The 19,795-nt window shown below is 43.8% G+C and overlaps 1 protein-coding gene across 9 annotated transcripts in view; it reads left to right on the top strand.

Annotated features, from left to right (window-relative positions):
- Nucleotides 1-19,607, top strand: part of sgms1a (sphingomyelin synthase 1a) — a 37,466-nt gene extending 17,859 nt beyond the window's left edge. For 5 of the 9 annotated variants that reach the window (XM_042709629.1, XM_031579555.2, XM_042709627.1 and 2 more), the window contains exons 4-7: nt 6,049-6,202; nt 6,897-7,063; nt 8,016-8,959; nt 19,578-19,602. In XM_042709629.1, coding sequence (XP_042565563.1) covers nt 6,049-6,202; nt 6,897-7,063; nt 8,016-8,192 — 498 coding nt within the window. In that variant the 3' untranslated portion in view covers nt 8,193-8,959; nt 19,578-19,602. The other 4 variants (XM_031579559.2, XM_031579554.2, XM_031579557.2 and 1 more) reach the window with 4 other exon arrangements.
- The last annotated feature ends 188 nt before the right edge of the window (nt 19,608-19,795 follow it).

Here is a 19,795-nt window from a genome sequence, read left to right as displayed (position 1 = left end):
AGAGGCTTAAGGCGAGTGGGTGTCATGCTCATGAACACAGAGAACTTAGATCAGGCCACATCAGGCCCTGTCCTGATGTCAAAATGAATGAAGGGGCTTTCCCCCCCCCCCAAATCAGACAAGCCACAAAGGCTGTCAGATTCCAGAGATCACATCAGTTTTCACTTCGGGTCTGTATCGAGTCATAGGGAAGGGCGGGGCGATACGACTTAAATTAAATATCTCAATCATTTTACAGATTTACCTTGGTGATGATAAAAGCACAAGGGTCCCTCAAAATGTCCCGAATCAAGTACCAAGTCAAGGCCGAGAAGTCCTAAGCTATTCCCAAGTCAAGGAATACTAAGTCCAATAGCTTCACCTTATGTTTCTTAGTCCGAAACAAATCTTGGACTAATTTAATGCTCTTGCAGAGTACCAGCACAATAATGAACAACATAAATAGTGAATGCCTTTTAAAATATTCAAATAAACTTTAGAAATGAAATACTGATTAAACGGCATATTTGAACATGGTCATATCATATTTTCAGACTTTTCCAAATTGAAACAAAGGGCTACAGAACATTGGCTTCGACTTGTGAACATTGAGTGTTACTGAATACTGTGTACACTGTATCCTAACAGTCATGCTAATAAAACAACGTTGATTCATTTATTAATTGACTGAATCACTGTCAGAGCTACGTTGGTTTATTCGGAAATATTTGAACATGTGCCATTGGATCTATGTCTATGTTACCCATAACGGCGATCCGTACAGTGAATCATTTTTTAATAAGTTGTATTGATCAGAAATGAAACAACCAGGTCTTATTTCGTAGCTAAGACCCAACCTCCTCGAATGAGACCATGTCTCAAAGTATTGAGCAATCGTCCTGACGTGTAGGCTGTTTTTAACCCTATTGAGTAGGCAAAAGTGTACGGAACATTGTTAAGTTACAGTGACTCACACTGCTTTACTCTTTGTAAAAGCAGCTGGGAGGACAGATTTGCCTCTAAGAAGGCAGACATGGCAATCTTGGGAAAGACTTACCCAACCACTTTTCACACATCTACACACACTACTCCGGTTCAAAATGGGGAAGCCAGCAGGCAGTCATCAACAACCTCTGAATGGAAGTCTGACTGGAGTCCAGTAGTATTTAATTCAATTCAATTCAATTTTATTTATATAGCGCCATAACAATACAATTGTCTCTAGGCGCTTTACAGAGCCCAGAGCCTGAACCCCCTTAGTGCAAGCACATTGGCAACACGGGCAAGAAAAAACTCCCTGTTAGTCAGGAAGGAACCTTAAGCAGAACCACGGCACATAAGGGGGGCCCATCTGCTTGAGGTCGGCCGGGTGGAGATAGGAAGGGGGGATGGGGGAGGGTTGTGTGGCAGAAGGGGATGGGAAACAACAGGTGTTGTACATATCCTGCATTTGGTATGTGTACATAATATATATACAGACATCCGGTGGTAAATACATGATACAAACAAGACCAGTTTAGTGGGTATACACTGTGCTCAAAGGTTTACTGTTAAAGGGGGAAGGGGAGTAGGAACAGAGAAACATGTTGATGGTGGCAATATTATATATTGTATATAAATGCTAGCATAGGGTATGAGGTAGAGTAAGTGTACGGCAGTGCAGTGGCGGTGGGTGCAATTGGCAGAGGGTTTCTACGGGTAGACCGGGTGGAGAGATTACAGCAGCGTCCCATAGCGAAGATAGTCTGGATTAGGAGAAAAAGAAAAAGAACAGAGTGAGTGGGTAGAGTTTGGCTGTCCATATGCGTAGTTGAGGAGTAGCGGGGGTGAGGAGCAATGTTTCCACTTCCATCAGCAATTGGAACATGCTACAAGGGAGAGAGAACATTTTTGTTAGTAGACATTTATTTCAGAAACAGATAAGGAGATACCTTTGGGTAGTAGATTTACAGTAGGCAATATGGCCATTTTATCAGTATTATTATAAGCATTAGCAATGTGATATGAGAGGAGAGGGAGGGAGAGAGAGAGCGAGCGAGAGAGAGAGGGAGAGGGGCTGCCTGGCTAGGTGTAAGGGAATATTATTTAATATATTATTTTTATTTTAGTCCAGTTTAGTTGATTAGGGGGGTATTACATGTGTTTAGATTTGTTTGGTTTATGTAATTTTGTCTTACACTAGCATCTGTTTACCTATCTACCAAGTGGTCCATGGAAAGCATCACAGGATTGAGAGAACTAAGAGGTGCGCCACCGGGTCTGGCAGTAGTACCTATGGATTATTTTATAATTTGTAAATCAGCTTTTAATATCCCTTACTGGCCATCCCATGTTATGGACAATGTTCTCCCAGACCTCTTGTTCAAGCTTCTTGCCCAGGTCCCTTTGCCATATTATCCTCTTGTTCAAGCTTCTTGCCCAGGTCCCTTTGCCATATTATCCTCAGATTCTCACTTTTGCCATACAGGGCAGTTGTTGCAATATTATAAAATACAGAGGATGGTTGCCCTACATTAGGAAGCTTTCAGAACCTTTGTAATACACTTTCATCCTGTCCTGTATTGTAACCCATAGACTGTACACAACTCCGTAATTGGAGGTATTTCCAAAAGTCCCCTTTATCATAGAGATCATATCGATCCCTTAGCCCCTGATTGGAGTAAAACACTATCCTCAAATGGACCAGCACTGGGGCCGTGTCTTCCGAACAAACTGTTTTCTTCCCCGTCTTAATCGCAGGGTTTTCCCATATATAGGAGTGACCTTGTTTATATTGAGACGGGCTCAAACATTTAATGGACTTTGTTCCAATCGTCCTGTGAGTGCTGAAGTATTGGATTCCTATCTCCTTCTGGACAGGACTGGGATGGTTTTTGCGTTTTTGAGAGCATTTTAAAATCAGGATATAAAGCCTAAACCGTTTTTATAAATCCTGTCCCAAAGCCGAAAGCCTGCAGAGTATACATCAGATATCCCCACTCCACCTTATCGAAAGCTTTTCATATTAACTTTTAAATGAGTTTTTGGAGTATTTTGAAGAGACCTCTCTTGGTAATGTTGTGGCAACACTGTGAACACTCCTCTAAATCAGGTTGGATGACATTTCAACTTCTTGGCCAAAACTCTGAATAACGTAAATGACATTATCTTCCAACTGTAAATATTAGTCACTGCTGGCTGGTAACTGTGGTGTTTTCTTTTAAGGTTTATAGTTTAGTGGCACTCTCGTCCCAACTTGTTTTAAACGGTTGAATTATGTTAAATTGGTTAGCATGTTTGGTTCAGTTGCTAAAATTGCTTGCTTGTTTTGCCTGCAGAGGTTTAATGTTTAAGGTTGGACTCTGGCTAAGAGCAATGGTTTCAAATGTGTGTTTTCGAGAACTGGATGAAGAATGGGATAATAAATGGGAAGCCGGGGTCAAAACAGTGAATGGGAGCCTAACTGTATGTGAGTCAAACACCGGCTAAATAAATTATAGATAATAATAGATAAATAATGGATACTCTGCAGCCACAGACTGCACGGCTTTTGAATCCGACTTCCACAGATGGGAACGTATTAGTGTAAGGTGCTATCCCCGTCTGGCATACAAGCTAGATCATCACTTAAAAATGTCCTGGAAAATGATCTCCAGAAAAGAGTAAGAACCCTGTTGTAACATCTCATTTTCCGTATTGCCTTATCGAAGCTCTTTAATTCTCGACTGGACAGTTTTTCAGAGAGCCCGTGTGTGAAATGATCCTACCCCTCATGCACGCCTTTGAAGCTTCCAACACCGTCCCCAGTCTCTCCGCTGAGCCAATATTCGGATCAAAGAAATCCTTAAGATAGCCATAGCAATATTAAACGTGGGGCCCTTAAGATAGCCATAGCAATATTAAATGTGGGGTCCTTAAGATAGCCATAGCAATATTAAATGTGGGGTCCTTAAGAAGCGATGCATTTAGTCTCCACCTAGTTCCCCTTGACTTGATCACTATTCTTCACCCTACTGGAGCATGATCAGACAAAGCCATCACCCCAATCTTAGTCAGCCACTACCTCAATCATACCTCTCGAGACCAGGAAATGATCTGTCCTTGAGTATGATTTACGCATATGTGGGAAAAAGTATACTCCTTTTCTTAAGGGATTGACTAATCTCCATATGTTTCCCTGACCAAAGTCTTTCATTATCAACTGTATATCTAATCTATCCATTGGCATGGTTTTATGATATGTTGTTGAGACTAAATGGACATCTTACAACTGGTTAAAGTCCCATTGCATATGTTAACTTTGACTCCATCAATAGTGGTCTGTATACATATCGTCTTGTCCTCGTCCCCATTCGTTTCACTAGTAAAGTGGGTTATGAAACACCTGCCAAAGCCAGTGGTATTTAAGTGAGTCACTGAATTAGAGCTGTTTCTACTTTGTGGGACTTCACAACCACTTCTTCCTTTTTATAGGATTCTGGGTTACGTGAATATTCCATGTAATCATCTTTATACATTTAGCCGTTAGACTACATAATATTGTGTATAATTTAGCCATGAGTGTGCCTGCGTGAGAGCACTCAGCCCTTTGACACATCTCCTGTGCTGTGAGCATCACATACACCCCTACCCTACCCTAACCAAACTATACCAAACGACAGGAACACTAGAAATGGACCCCTTGTGCCGCTACACCGTCCCCTCACACATGAACCATGACACACAACCAGAACTCCCTCCAGAATACGCCACCTCTCTTAGATACATGTCCCCCCCATGTCGTAAATCTGCACTACCAAACATTCGACTCTAACATAATTAAGTTCCTTCCGTGGGCCCAAACATCCGCCTCTAAAGTAACTAAGTTCCTTCCGTGGGCCCAAACATCCGACTCTAAAGTAACTAAGTTCCTTCCGTGGGCCCGACACCATAGACGAAGTAGACGTGTTCATCACATACTGACATCGTCGCCCTTGCGCTCCATTCTATCCTGGACTGGAGCCAGCCTCTGTTGGTTTCAGACGCCAGCTCCATTGCCTTTCGAGCACACACACACACTCACACACTCACACACACACTCACACACTCACACACTCACACACTCACACACTCACACACTCACACACTCACACACTCACACACTCACACACACTCACACACTCACACACACTCACACACTCACACCACTGCCACAAAGCTCATCCCCGACCCCTTCAATGTAAAACGCAGCCAGCAGGGTATATGCCAACATGAAGCGAACATGCAGATCATGCAACTTCTTCCTGCCCTCAGTGAACTGCCTTCTTTTCAGTGACCTCCCTCATCATGTCAGGAAACGGGGAGAGCCAACACATAGGATCTCTCCACCTCACTGCGGTCAAAACACATTCCTTTCCAAAAAATCTACGAAGGCGGATGTTGACCGGACGAGTCGAAATACCTTCTGCTGGCATTTTAGTCAAAGATCGGTGTACTATCTGCAGAGACTTTGCTTCACCCACACCCGAGGCTTGACCTCATTTTCAGATTTGTTTCCCAGTCCAAAGAGCTGTCCTTTGAGGTGCCTCTCTGCACTATCCCTGTCAGTCACGGCCTCTCTGCTCTAGCACATGTCAGTCACGGCCTCTCTGCAATAGCCCTGTCCGTCACAGCCTCTCTGCACTAGCCCTGTCCGTCACAGCCTCTCAAAGCTCTGAACACCCTGTGGCACTTGTCTTAAGCAGCCTGTCCAGGTGCCCGTCGGCATCTTCTCATTCAGAGATCCGAGACTCAGCCGAGAGACGAGTCGTTGAAAAATGGCTGCCGTATCAGTTTTCATTTCCCCCTGACTAGTCTTGACACTGGTCCCATCCCATTGCAGGGATGATCAGGTGTCTCTAAATAGAGCCACTTCCTCCAATGCCTTCTACAGTGCAGCCTGCAAATGGGCAAACCCAGGTGGTGTCATATCTGGTACGGGTTGCAGTTCCTCTTAATTTCACCTGGGTGAAGCTCCACTCACCATGCTAGCGTAGGGTAGCTAACGCCTTTTTGAGTCAGTGCTTGCAGCTGTCATAATGTGTGTGTGTGTGTGTGTGTGTGTGTTTTCAGCTCTCTGGCAGGTGGGAGGCTCAGATCCACAGGATAATGAAGATGATTGCTGGCGGCGGGTTGACAATCACAGGATCCCACTCTATGTGTGGAGACTACCTGTACAGCGGCCACACCGTGATGCTCACACTAACTTATCTCTTCATTAAAGAGTGTAAGTAGTAGCACACACACACACACACACACACACACACACACACATACATATTTTCGTCGCTGCCTTGATCCCTTAGTTAGTCACACTGTCACACTGAGGTGTCAATTTTAGTTGGTCCCTTCTGGTTCAGGGAATGTATTAATGAGCAAATCCAGATGGTTGACTCGTATCACAGCGGGGGGATTTTACATTTACAGCCAAGTTGTGTTCATAGCCTGATTTTCAGCGCCCCCCCCCGATCTGCACTAACACGTCAAATACCATAAATAGCAATAGTGACACCTGGTGGTGACAGATCATACTCCTCCTTCTACATTCATTTGGTCCAGCAGACTCCAACTGGTTCAGTTACACTATGGTTCTGCTTCGCCTAGTCATTGCCTTCACGGCTAATGAAATTCTTAAGCTTTTTGGATAAAAAAAAACCAGCAACAAAAATAATAACACACACACACACACACACACACACACACAGGTACAGTAGTTACACACAAGCAGATAACACTTCTCACTTCCTTCATGATTGCATTCGCCCTGAAAATACTCACAGCTCACTTCCTCTATGCAATGCTATGGTATGCGTTTGTGATTTTGGGTCATTTGTTAACAACTATGTTTTCAGACACATCATCGATCATGTCTCTATTTGTGATTGATTGTTTTTTTTGAATCTCTACTCTCCTCCTAACAGACTCTCCAAAGAGGTTCTGGGTGTATCACTGGGTCTGCTGGACCCTGAGTGTGGTGGGGGTCTTTTGCATCTTACTGGCCCATGACCACTACACTGTAGACGTGCTGGTGGCGTACTTCATCACCACACGCCTCTTCTGGTGGTATCACACGCTAGCCAATCAGCCGGTGAGTTTGTCGTGCCATGCCAAACATGCTTAAGCAATCAGATTAAATTAGTGGGTTTCCTTGCAAAACACTTTTGTCAATGAATCCATACTGACTGCAGGCCAGTGTGTTTTTGCGTGTGTGCGTGTGTGTGTGTGTGTGTGTGCGTGTGTGTGCGTGTGTGTGCGTGTGTGTGCGTGTGTGTGCGTGTGTGTGCGTGTGTGTGTGTGTGTGTGTGCGCGTGTGCGCGCGCGCGTGTGCGTGCGTGCGTGCGTGCGTGCGTGTGTGTGTGTGTGTGTAAGTTACTGAAATGAAATACATTTAAGTCCAATTAGTCTACTTAGGCCTCTAATTAGGTTGAAATAAAAGGAGGTCTACAGATCACATTTGCACCCTCAGATTGATTGCTTATTATGAAGTATTATCAGCAGTATAGCCCATCTGAATGAATAGCCCCGGTATGCAGTACATTAATGAGGTGCAGGAGGGTTCACTATCAGGGTGAGGTGCGTGGGGGTTCACTATCAGACATCAGGGTGAGGTGTGTGAGGGTTCACTATCAGGGTGAGGTGCATGAGGGTTCACGATCAGGGTGAGGTGCGTGAAGGTTCACTATCAGACATCAGGGTGAGGTGTGTGAGGGTTCACTATCAGGGTGAGGTGCATGAGGGTTCACTGTCAGACACCAGGGTGAGGTGCATGAGGTTCACTATCAGGGTGAGGTGCACGAGGGTTCACTATCAGGGTGAGGTGCACGAGGGTTCACTATCAGGGTGAGGTGCATGAGGGTTCACTGTCAGACATCAGGGTGAGGTGTGTGAGGGTTCACTATCAGGGTGAGGTGCATGAGGGTTCACTATCAGACATCAGGGTGAACTGCACAATTTTGATTCCCCTTGCATCCATGAATGCAGGTCGGAGTAGTGTTGCCGGGATAGTTGGATTAAATGACTGTCCTGTTGTTGTGCTGCAGGTTCTGAAAGAGAGCTCCCAAGGAAACCTCTTCTCCCGGGTCTGGTGGTACCGTCTGTTCCAGCACTTTGAGCACAACGTCCAGGGCACGGTCCCGAGGAGCTATCAGCTGCCGCTGCCAGGGCGCATATTACCGTGGATAAATACGGTGAAATACAGCAGACTGGAGACGCTGTGACCCAGGTCATGTGACGGGAGTGGAACAGTGTGGGACTCCGCGGAGCGAGAGGCCATATAAACTCCTCCTCATTAGACTACATACCTGCTAAATGGCTCAGCACTGTGATCTATCGTTATTTGTATTGACATTACTTTGTATTTGATTTATTGGAAGATATTGTAATTTACTGGACTAACATGTGTATCCTGAACAGTACTTAAAGATGACTGGAGTTGGAAAGCCTCAACCCGCTATTCCTCAAAATGGAGCTTTAGCATTTCAGAAATGCAATATTTTCTTCTTTTTTTTTTTTTTTAACTTTGACAGTTTATGAGTAAATCCTTCAAACTTTGATTCTGTGCTTAGAATCATGGTTGTACCCATTACAGTGAAGGATAGAGTACAATTATATAACTTGTAAAGGTGAGTTCTCTCTTAAACTGTTAAACAGTCTCACACTCTTATAGAAGCAGATTTGTTTTGGGTTTTATACATCTGTAGACGCGCCCTCTTTTGTACATGTACAATCTTTACAAATGCGGCAAGGGTGCAAAACAGTTTTTTTGTTTCTCTATATCTCACAGGTCTATTTTTCAAAACAATGTTCAATATCTTTATTTCTTTTCTTTTTCTTTTTTAGATTTGTACCTTTTCGTAATGAGTGCTGAATGCTGGATAATGTTAAAATGATGTGTTTAGTGTTCAATCAGTGCCTTTATAATTATGATTGTAATTTGTGTGTGTAACTTCGACAACACAAAAATGTCCCGTGTGTGTGTGTGTGTGTGTGTGTGTGTGTGTGTGTGTGTGTGTGTGTGTGTGAGAGAGTGAGAGAGCTCCAGTTTAGACTTAACAAACAGCAGAGTGACCGTTATGTTGCCAGCCCTCTTGCCAAACTAGTGTATGTATATTAGCCATGCATGAGAGGTAGGATTAACGAGTCACTCTCATGATGCCCCCCCCCCCCCCAACCAAAACGAATTGCTTGAACAATAATGTAAGATTGAAGATTGAATGTCCGAACTGCTTCATTGATTTGCATTTGCACTCATCAAGCCTGCGGGTCGATATGTTTGGAGGAGGTCCCATTAGCACCTATGGAGCTCTGCCATCAGTGACTGCCAACATCACCCAGAGCTGCAGTTCAAAAACTGTGGAGCTCTGCCATCAGTGTGCCCCTCACGGGAGTGACTGCCAACATCACCCAGAGCTGCAGTTCAAACACTGCCCATCAGTGTGCTCCTCACAAGAGTGACTGCCAACATCACCCAGAGCTGCAGTTCAAACACTGTGGAGCTCTGCCCATCAGTGTGCCCCTCACGGGAGTGACTGCCAACATCACCCAGAGCTGCAGTTCAAACACTGTGGGTGCTGTGGCTCTTGGACTTTGGACCGTTGTTTGTATTACACTTCCCACCGCAGCACTACCGGTACACTCCTGCTAGTGACGAATGTCTACCCAGCCCAGCCATTCCTCTCTCGCTGGCACACAGGTTTTTTTTTTTTTTTTAGGAAGTAAGGAATGGTTGATGGTGTTAGATTTGTTCTGTTGTTGTGGATGTCCCCTGTCCTTAATTTAACCTGTTTATTTGGTGTAATGGAGCCAAACTGAAATTGTTTGTTTTATTATTTTAGTTTTTTTGTTCTTCTGTTCATCTTCTTCTTTCCCCCTTTTATTTCTTGTTAAAGAAAAAAAAAAAACAAAGATGGTGAAGTACATGCCCGACTGAACTGGAATGGCAAAGACACGTAAATGCAAGTGTCCCGATTCTCCCTGATTTGTACCCGCTCTGCATGGCAGACGCACAGTGGTCAGAGCACAGTAACGATCTGATGGGACCTCTTCTTGCTAAATGCTACACATTTAACTTGGGTGACTGAAAACAATATCACCTCCCCTGACTTCTTGAAGAGAATGGGCCATATTTTGACGGTAGTAATATGACCTGATGGCAATGGCTAATTCCTACTTCCCCTGAGCTTGAAGTGGACTGCTAGTCGGTCATCATGACTGGATTCACATTCGTTTCTGTAATCTGGTAAATCATTTGTAATGAATGAGAGTTTGCTAGCTGGCAGGGAGTTTGCTAAAAGACAATTAAAAAAGGCCTGGCTAGTATAGCATACTATAATATAGTATGTTCTCAGCCCTCAAAATATGGATCTGCCCAGTGCTGTTTGGTAGTCAAGGTCTTGCATTCTGTTGTAATTATTTATTTGAACAACAGCCCCAACATTGGCTGCAGTTATGCTGAAGGCCGTACAGGAAATAATCACTGTTTTTTTTTTCCCCTCTCCTGTCAGTCACCTCTGCTAGGGAGAAACTGTAGTAAAGGGAAGCGATCTCTGCCGTAGTAATATGCAAGTGGGCGCATAGCTTGCATACCCTAGTGGTGTCTAATTTCACATCGCTGACCTGAAGAAAATGAATTGTAAAAAGCACTATGTACTTCCAAAGAAGCTATTGACACAGGCCGGGATGGATGAATGGCTGGATGTATGTATGAATGTGATGGCCTGTCTTAGGCCAACCCTGTCCCAAGCGCAGATTTGATTGGTAAAGAATGATTTGGGACTTAAGACTGTTTGCCATAGCAGAATATCCTTCCTGTTCATAAACGTATGTGGCCATATTTATAAAAAAAAAAAAAAGTTAACATTTTCAATCAAACGTTCAAACGTTTTCAATCTCCTTCATTTTATGTTGCTGTCTTGGTTGAGCCATTTCAATTGTTATATGTTTCATGTTAAATATGCTGTTCGTTGTTTATAATTACTTTACATGTGCTGTCACAGCAAACACTTGTTAATCAAGTGTTGTTAATCATGATTTTTTTTTTCAGTAGCTGTTAAGTAATTTAATGTTTTTTAATGTTTTAATATTTCAACTGAATCAACGGTCTGATTTCTCTATGTCCCTGTATGGCTGTGATGTTTCTATAGTGAGGAGGTGATGATGATGAGGTGATGGAGGAGGTGGGGGAGCTGGGAAGAGAGGAAATAAATGGTTTTATTCTTCCATCTCTTTTCATTGTGAAGGCCTCCTTTCTTGGGTCACCCTTGATACTTCAGGGAACATTTGAGATGATGATGATTCATCTTTGGTCTTTGTGGGCTGTTCCTAAAAGAATACAGTACTCTTAAGATCAGTCCCAGAATTCCTCATTCCAACAAATCATGACGTGAAGATGAAATTATTTTGTAAATGCGTATTGAGATATGATCATATAATGTATAGAATAATTAAAAATGATTCTAAATGAGTGAGTGACACAAAGGGCTTCTGACTGGGCACATAGTGCAGTGGCTAAAGGGTCATTGTGTTCGTGGAATACAGAACAGCACATTAGAGTATCACTGGAGGTGTGGTCCTCCACCCAGTAACACACAGATGAGGCTTTATATGTGTCATGATCTCCATTAATAGACTCGTGTTTGTCCTTCTGTTTGATCCTCCTGTTTCCGTTGCTGACCGCTCAGACTGGTGAAACCCAGTTATCTGCTGCGTGCCAATATGCCACCACTAGATGGAGACACACACCTATCCAAACATTACATTGTCTGAAAATGAACCAACATCATTGGAATGAGATACCCTATGGCTTCATTCCCCTGACAAAACAAAGTCATAGGTCTATTTTATGAGGAGGGTTGCCACTTACTCGGAGTTAACTTATCTGGGTTAGTCACTAAACCACATCCCTGTGTGTGTGTTTGTATATGCAGAGGAATTTGTTTTATCACTGTTTGAGATGACTCAATAGTCTGAGCTATTTAAAACCAAGTTTGCTATTCATTTTGTTTTGAATCCACTGCAATGGTTTATGTCTGCTCTTGTTAACTATTAACCTTTTTTTGTGAAAACCTTCCCCCATGTATTAATCGGTACTTAAATCAGAGGCTCTGACAAACATTTGAAAGGCATAAAGGCATCTGAAGAAGTAATTCTCAGGTATTAGATTCGATTTTATGTCCAAGCACATCTAAGCATTCGCACAAGAAATAAAATACCACTTTTGCACGGTGTGTTTCTCAAACTCTATTTAGGATGGGTTAGACAGGACCAGAGAGACTTAATTCAGCTCTTCTGCCCCAGGCTTTGGCATGTTGATAGTGGCCTACAATTCCTGTGTGTTTGCGTGTGTGTGTGTGTGTGTGTGGTGTGTGTTATCTGCTGTGGCAGAAGACAGGTTGTTTTTCTCATCTGCAGCGTCCATCTCGTTTAGAATTCAGGAGGGAGTTTCCTCCGTGGCAAGGTCATCCAGCAACACTCGCCCGCCGCCGTCCTCATTTGCCTCAGGGGCGAGCACAGACATTTCCAGCCTCTCATTATGACTGAAGCTTGTCCAGCCTCTATCTAGCAGCCTGCACACTGAAACGAGTGCCATCTCTCCCCCCCCCCCTGTCAGCCACAGAGCTGACAGCTGAAAACAAGTGAATCCTCCCCCAATATGAGGCCCATGGACACCGTCACCCAACCACATCACAGGATGCTTCCACCTGAAGGGCAGTTAGAGATAAAAACACTCACACACTGCTCTCACAATCCCTCGACAGACAATGTGGCACCTGAGCGGCTGAGCGGCTGTGCGGCTTTCATCCTGCTTATCTGTAGCGAGATGGAGTTGCAACATCTGCATGAGTAATGTCAGCGAATGAGTCATTTTGTTTCGGTCGGAGGAATGGGGCTTTTCCATCAGGGGACACAGCAGGGGTGAGTAATTGAGGAGGTTCTGCTTGAATCCCATTCATAGCTCGTACAGCACGATGGTAGAATCTCACTGCGTTCTTGAAAGGCTCGTGTTAGGGGGTGAATTATGTTATCCTTTCCCCCCCCCTTTCCCTGATATCTTTACGGGGAAGTTGAACAGCTGAGTATGATTTCAGCATTCAGGGCATTCACGGTGGCAGGAAATGTAAGGCCGCTACTTATTTTGTCATTTCCGTGGAGTTAGCCCGAGAACACAAGTCCACACGCGGACAGTTCTGATACAACTTCACTCTTAGTCATTTAATGTTCCCTTTCAGTTCGTCATCTTCGGTATATCTCATGACTAAGGATCAAGTCTGTGACGAGCGACCTTTGACTCACGTTTCCACGAACTCAAGGGGCTGACAGTGGACGTTTTCATTCACTCAGTCTCCTTGGGGGGGGGGGAAGTGACATCACGGGAAATTCACTTCGGCCGCATTCGCAGTAATATTCATGTGGAAGCGGGAGAAAGATGAGCTGTGGTGCCAGTAGACGAGAAGTCTCGTAGCTAGTTCCACTTTTAGTCACGCGATCTCGCCGCATAGCAACACTGTCGGCCCTGTTGTGGTTGATCAGCACAAAATGACTTATACTTGCTGAATTGGCTTTTCCACAGTCACAGGATCGCGCCAATACGCAGTCTCCTTTTTTTTTTATTGCAAGGTGATTGAGAAGAAAGCCTCTGTTTAATGAACGGATGCAACTTATTATGTAAGAACTTAAATTAGCTCAAGATAAATAAAGCATGGTTATGGATGCAGACTAAAAGGAGAAGGCTAGCCCATGTGTTTATGTACATAAATCTTTCAGCTGCTCCGTGTAACAGTACGCCTTTACCCGGCAAACAGCTGAGACCTTGTTTGCAATTCTTACCCTTTCACAGTCAAGACCTCATCGTGCTCGTGCTTTTCTATCATATTGGATTAACTGGCGGATAAGGAGTAGCCTTTTGAGTCCTGATAAGGTGCATTTCATCTGATTGCAAAATGGCAGAATATATCACAGGCTGGTGTCCTCGTCTGAGGGATTGCTCTCGTTCCCAGGCGGCAGGAGGGTCTTTCCCAGGGGTCACCACATGCAGGATCACGCCAGCTAAAATATTTCTGATGAAGAGCCTGCCCAGGGCATTGACCAAGAGGAACGCTATGTTGCAATTACTAGGCATCCAATGGGTGACAATGGAGGCTTGACCTCAATCTGTCAGTGAGCTGAAGACAGTGGTGCAAGTTAGCACTGGAAGTGGAGGAAATGATGTGGGGAGCATCCAGGTCTCGCTCCACCCGAAGCTACTTTATTCATGCCTGCCACACACACACACACACACACACACACAGATGAGGGGTGCATCCAGGTCTCGCTCCACCCAAAGCTACTTTATTCATGCCTGCCACACACACACACACACACACACACACAGATGAGGGGTGCATCCAGGTCTTGCTCCACCCAAAGCTACTTTATTCATGCCTGCCACACACACACACACACACACACACACACACACACACACACACACACACACACACACACACACACACACACAGATGAGGGGTGCATCCAGGTCTTGTTCCACTTTATTCATGTCTGCCAACAGGCTCCTTCCCCACCAAGATAAAGGCTCTACTGCATTTTTACCCTGCCGCCATCTTTGATATGTTGTATCTGTGTATGCATACGTGAACACACTCACAGAAACACAGAGACAGCGTACGCACGCACGCACGCACGCATACACGTCTGAATTATTTAGAAAAGCTGGAAATATGATGAAATGTATGATATACTTGTCATGTGTATTGTAGATATCCTATGTTGTTGGTTGCCCCTCCCCACCCCCATGGTCGAAGGCATTGTGAGCAAGCAGATCTTTTCTCTGTCTTTCCACTGAAGTATGGTTGCACTCTACTAGACAAGACTCCAGTGAGCCAGACTGAGTCACCGCCAGCTTTCTATAAATGGATTTTAAATGAGCTAAATCAGCATTACCTTGAAAGAAAGGAATGAAAACTCTGATCATTTGAGATGTTGCTGGAGCATGATTACTGAGGGGACGGTTACAATGTTCAGGGCCGTCCGATGGACCTCGTGTCAAGGAGCAAGCGGAAAACATGATCGCTTCAATGTTTTAGTCATTATGTGAATTACGCGGTAACCTCCTAGAATTTATGGGCCCAAATGATCAAATGACAATGTAGCCATGTATAGCGGGGGAATCTGCTCACAGAATTTCCCCAGACTAACTGAGTTATTAACACACTATGACGTTTATACAATGTTACACTTACCTTCCAAAAAGGGAACAGAAATTGCCAAACAGAAACTGTATCCAAACTAGTATGTAATGCATGGCTTTACATCACACATCACATCAGCTTCATAAGATTGACATGAGTGTAAAATAAAAAACATCACACATCAAATCAGCTTCATAAGACTGACATAAGTGTAAAATAAAAAACATCACACATCACATCAGCTTCATGAGATTCACATGAGTGTAAAATAAAGAAGATCTTTCTCTTCCTTCTGGAAAAGGTCACATGGAAGGGCAGTTTTGTAACACGGCAATCAGCTGGCCCTGAAGAATACATTCATGATTTGCAGCAATGCCTTGTTATACCGGTGGAGTTTGGCAAAGGTCAGGGTTGAAGTTTAGTGGAGGTGAGTTGAGTTTCTATGCAGCTCGGTCCAATAGTTTTTCCTGTAAAATATGTCACTATCCAAACTTCTTTGTCCTTCAATATGCACATGCAAGTACATCTATATGCTCATTCCAACCCACTCTCTTTGGTAATCATGTGACCTTTATAAATGTGCCCGAAAAATTCAAATACAACTAATGGTGTGCTTACCTCCATAGAGTGAAACATGACATTAATGTTTGACATTTAGACTAAACAACAGTTTTGTGTCTGCGCAGAAACCACTGATTCTAATTGAAAACCCCAGCGGAATTGTATCTTCTGTCTATAAGAGTGCATCAGAGTGGAGGAGTCTTGAAGAGTATCAGTTCTTTCATGATCCAAATCCAGAGGCCTCAAAACTGAACACAGAATATTTGATCTTCACCTCAGCCCTAACAAGATAGTATCCACAAAAGATCCAATGGCACCAATAGGCTGAACAAAGACAGAGAAGGTAGTGGATGCCTCGTCGTCTACTGCCTTTAGAAAGGTAATGTTAATGGTACATTTATTTGCAGGTTTTTCAACCTCGTGGTTGGAGCAGTGCAACAGCATTCAGCTGTTCTTGATCATTACTGCATCATATACTTCCCTTTGTGGACTGACATCATCATTATCCTTATGGAACAGGTGTAAACACCAACATCAGCTGAGGAGACAGATTAGAAATGAACACTTTGACTCTTCTCCCCCCCCTGCGTTATAATTATCTGGTGGTCGGATGCCACCGCGATAATTATAGATCTGGATCTCTTTTTCTCTTTCTGTCTTAACCTTTCACTCCATCCGCCCCGGGGGCTCTTTAAATGCAAATTAGCCCGACACAGTGACATTGATTGAGTGGGGAGGAAACCCATTTAGCCCCCTCTTGACTCAAATGAGACTGGATACTTCTAAGCCATCCAGTGCAAACTCCAGCTGCATCATCTCTGCAGCACATAAATCCATATTGCAGTGAATTGTAAAAAAAAACCCCACTCTTTTATCTTTTATTGTATATTTCTCAAAATGTGCATATGATAACAAACTGAAGGGTGACTCTACTATGCATGAGTCATGAGGTTCGAGAGGCTTGACAAGCCTGCTTAGCTTGTAGTACCACTGAAATGAGAAATAAAAAGAAATGCCTTGATCAGTCAGGAGCTGCACTGAAATAATTATATTCATAAATCATTCATTTTCAAATCTCTCCAATCTCACAATGATCTTTACCTCATCTGAAACCATTTCACATACTGTTATGGCTAGCATTGCAAGCTACTCACCTCCCTCTTGCAGTGTATTTGTTTTTAAAGCTGAAAAACAGTGATGGTGCATATAACACTATTTCGAAAAACACAAAAGATACAACCAGTTCCTTTGAGGAGGAAATAAATCCTGAGAGATAAAAGTTACAAAACAAAACAAGGCATGGCTTAAGGTCACTGAAAGAAATATCCCCCCTTTACATTGAAATGGACATCAAAGCCACAACCTGTACAAAGCAGGAGGTAAAGAATCCCCGTGCAACTTAATCCTGAAAGTTTTTAGGAGTGGTGCATTTTATTTCCATCTAGTACAAAAGGCAATACCCCTGATAAAAAACCCACCCAGCACTGTTTGTGTTTCTGGCCAAACGTGAGTACAGCTGAAATGGGAGAACAGCGGGGAGCTGGAAAAAACAAGATAGACTAAATGTTTTTTTTATTGCACAGCCACATCCTGGAGTCCTGTGCAATGTGCCTTACCCTGTTCACTTAGGAGAACAATTGCTGTGTGTGACAAGAGACACCATGGCTGGAGACACCATGGCTGAACTCATCGTCCACAAGTTTCACTTAAAAAAAAAAAAAAAGTCGAGAGTGAGAGAAGCGGACAGAACCAGAGTGGGTTAACATCCGACAGGAGCGTTCTGGTATTTGCCCTTCCTGATACGGGTCAAGGGAATGCTGGGAAACGTAAGAGGAAGTGCTGGCTGAGGGATGACTGTAGAGAGCTGATTGCATTGGGTGACAGGAGTCTTATACAAATGAGATAACTGGGAGGAGGAACATGTAGATATTCTCCAGAGCACAGCAGGCTGTGGACATGTTTACCAATGCAATAATTAGCGTCTGAAAAAAAGATTCTTGTTTCATTTTACAGAGATGCACTTGGTAATGATAGTATGGTGCGTGTGTGTCATGCCGCTGCAGAAAGGAAATTGGCTGTAGAAACATATATACTGAAAATATGACCAAATGTGTGTCACAGAATGTCTTTGTTTCACTTGGTGACTTTGTACACCGAATGTCTAAACCCACTGGCAGAACTACCAATCCTCTGGATTTGATTCTCCAAACAGTTTGTTGTACATTCAGTTTTCCATGAAAAGTCTTTTCCACATAGAAATGTTTCCTCCACGGCAGTCAGCAGTCTTACACTGCCACTGCAAAATGTTCAAACCCTCTAATGTACTAAAGGTTGAAACTAAAAGGCTGAGCGGAAAAAAAACCCAACAATAAACAGACAAATTATATCATTGCCATTTCAGTCGGCATGAAAGGCCAACATAAATCTGAATCAGCGCTGAATCAGATATAAATCAGATTTGGGGCCGTCCTCTGACATCCTTTCGAAACGTTGGACAAGATCCCAGCCTGACTTGGGGGCTCCATTTGAATTTATTAGAGTGGAAGGAAACTACACTTCCATGGTAGAGCGATGTGCGCAGGAAAAACTGGGTTAAAATTAAACTGATGACAGGCAGGGCCGTCTGGAGTCCGCGGCCGACCCCCACCCCCAAACCACCACCACATTTCCAGTGGCGATACCCTCCATATCATTCCTCTGCACATGCTTATTGGCGCTGGAAATGCAGTGTGGTTTTAGGTCAGGGCTTCGGCCTTATGCTCCTGCTTTTCAAACGGATGGAATGTGGTTGTTGACCAAGAGAGAGGGAGTCATGATGATTTTTTTTTTTGCTCTGTGGGGGGAGGCAAGTGTGATCTAATCTGAGGTATGAGGGGGAGGCGGTGGACGTGGAGGGGGGTGGAGAGATTGAAATGGAGAGAGGAAGTAGTGAGGTCTCTTTATCCTCAGTTCAACCCTCGCTCGCAACCCATTTCACACAAACACACACACACACACACACACACACACCACACACACACACACTCACACACACACACACCCCCCCCACACACACACACATACACACACTTCAGGCCTGAGATTGAACTTGTGCTGTTTCACTTCTGCCAGAGACAGCACTGACTGTTCCTGCCTGCCGGCTGGGACACGGCTCTGACACACTTCCCAAAGGCCGTTGAACTTTGACCTGCTGAAATTTGAGTTTTTCTGGTGCCACAGTGACACATTTCAGAGACACAAAGGGCATACCCCTCCTCGGGTCTTATAAAGTGGAAAATGGATTCAGAAATGAAAAGGGTTTTTCTGGTCCTTTTTACAGTTTACTGTAGTATTAGTGTAAGTAATGTAGTGTGGCGTGAGTTGTGCAAGCACAATTATTCACGCTTACAATAATGCACCATCATTTCAGAAAGTACCACATCTGCTTTTATTCCCTCACATATCCTCATTTTATGGATTTACGTCAAATGTTGCTGAGATGTTTTAAAGCCCAGAGAGGCAAGGTCAGAAAAAACACAATTTCAGCCTGATCTGAATACAGTCTCTAGGATTTTACTATAGATAAGTCTGATGTAGTTTCTGCACGCCCTTTTAAAAAATCTCTATTTCACAGAATCCATATTTTGCAACAGATGGAGATGAAGATGATGCTGATAATAATGATGAAGGTAACAAACTAGTTTAGCAACATACCCTGGAGATGCAACAGGATGACTATCTGTGAAAACATCACAAAGAGAGGGAGAGAGTGAGAGAGGGAGAGAGTGAGAGAGAGGGAGAGAGAGAGGAGAGAGAGAGAAGAGAGAGGAAAGAGAGAGGAGAGAGGGAGAGAGAGAGGAGAGAGGAAAGAGAGAGGAGAGAGTGAGAGAGAGAGGAGAGAGGAAGCTCTGCAGGTCTCAGAGGAGCAGCGCAGTCTTTTGTTCTGAAGAATTCTTTCCTGTACAGCAGGCAGACGAAGACACCGAGTCCTTGATAATCTGAAGAGAAAATACCATATTACTCACAACTCCAGGAACACCAAGCACTTATGCAGCAGACGTATCTTTCACCTTTTTACCCACAGTTCCCTTTGC

The sequence above is a fragment of the Clupea harengus genome, chromosome 13 (genome assembly GCF_900700415.2).
Source record: "Clupea harengus chromosome 13, Ch_v2.0.2, whole genome shotgun sequence".
NCBI classification, from domain to species: Eukaryota; Metazoa; Chordata; class Actinopteri; order Clupeiformes; family Clupeidae; genus Clupea; species Clupea harengus.
Note: the sequence above shows the minus strand (reverse complement) of the source record. Positions and strands in the feature narration are given on the sequence as shown.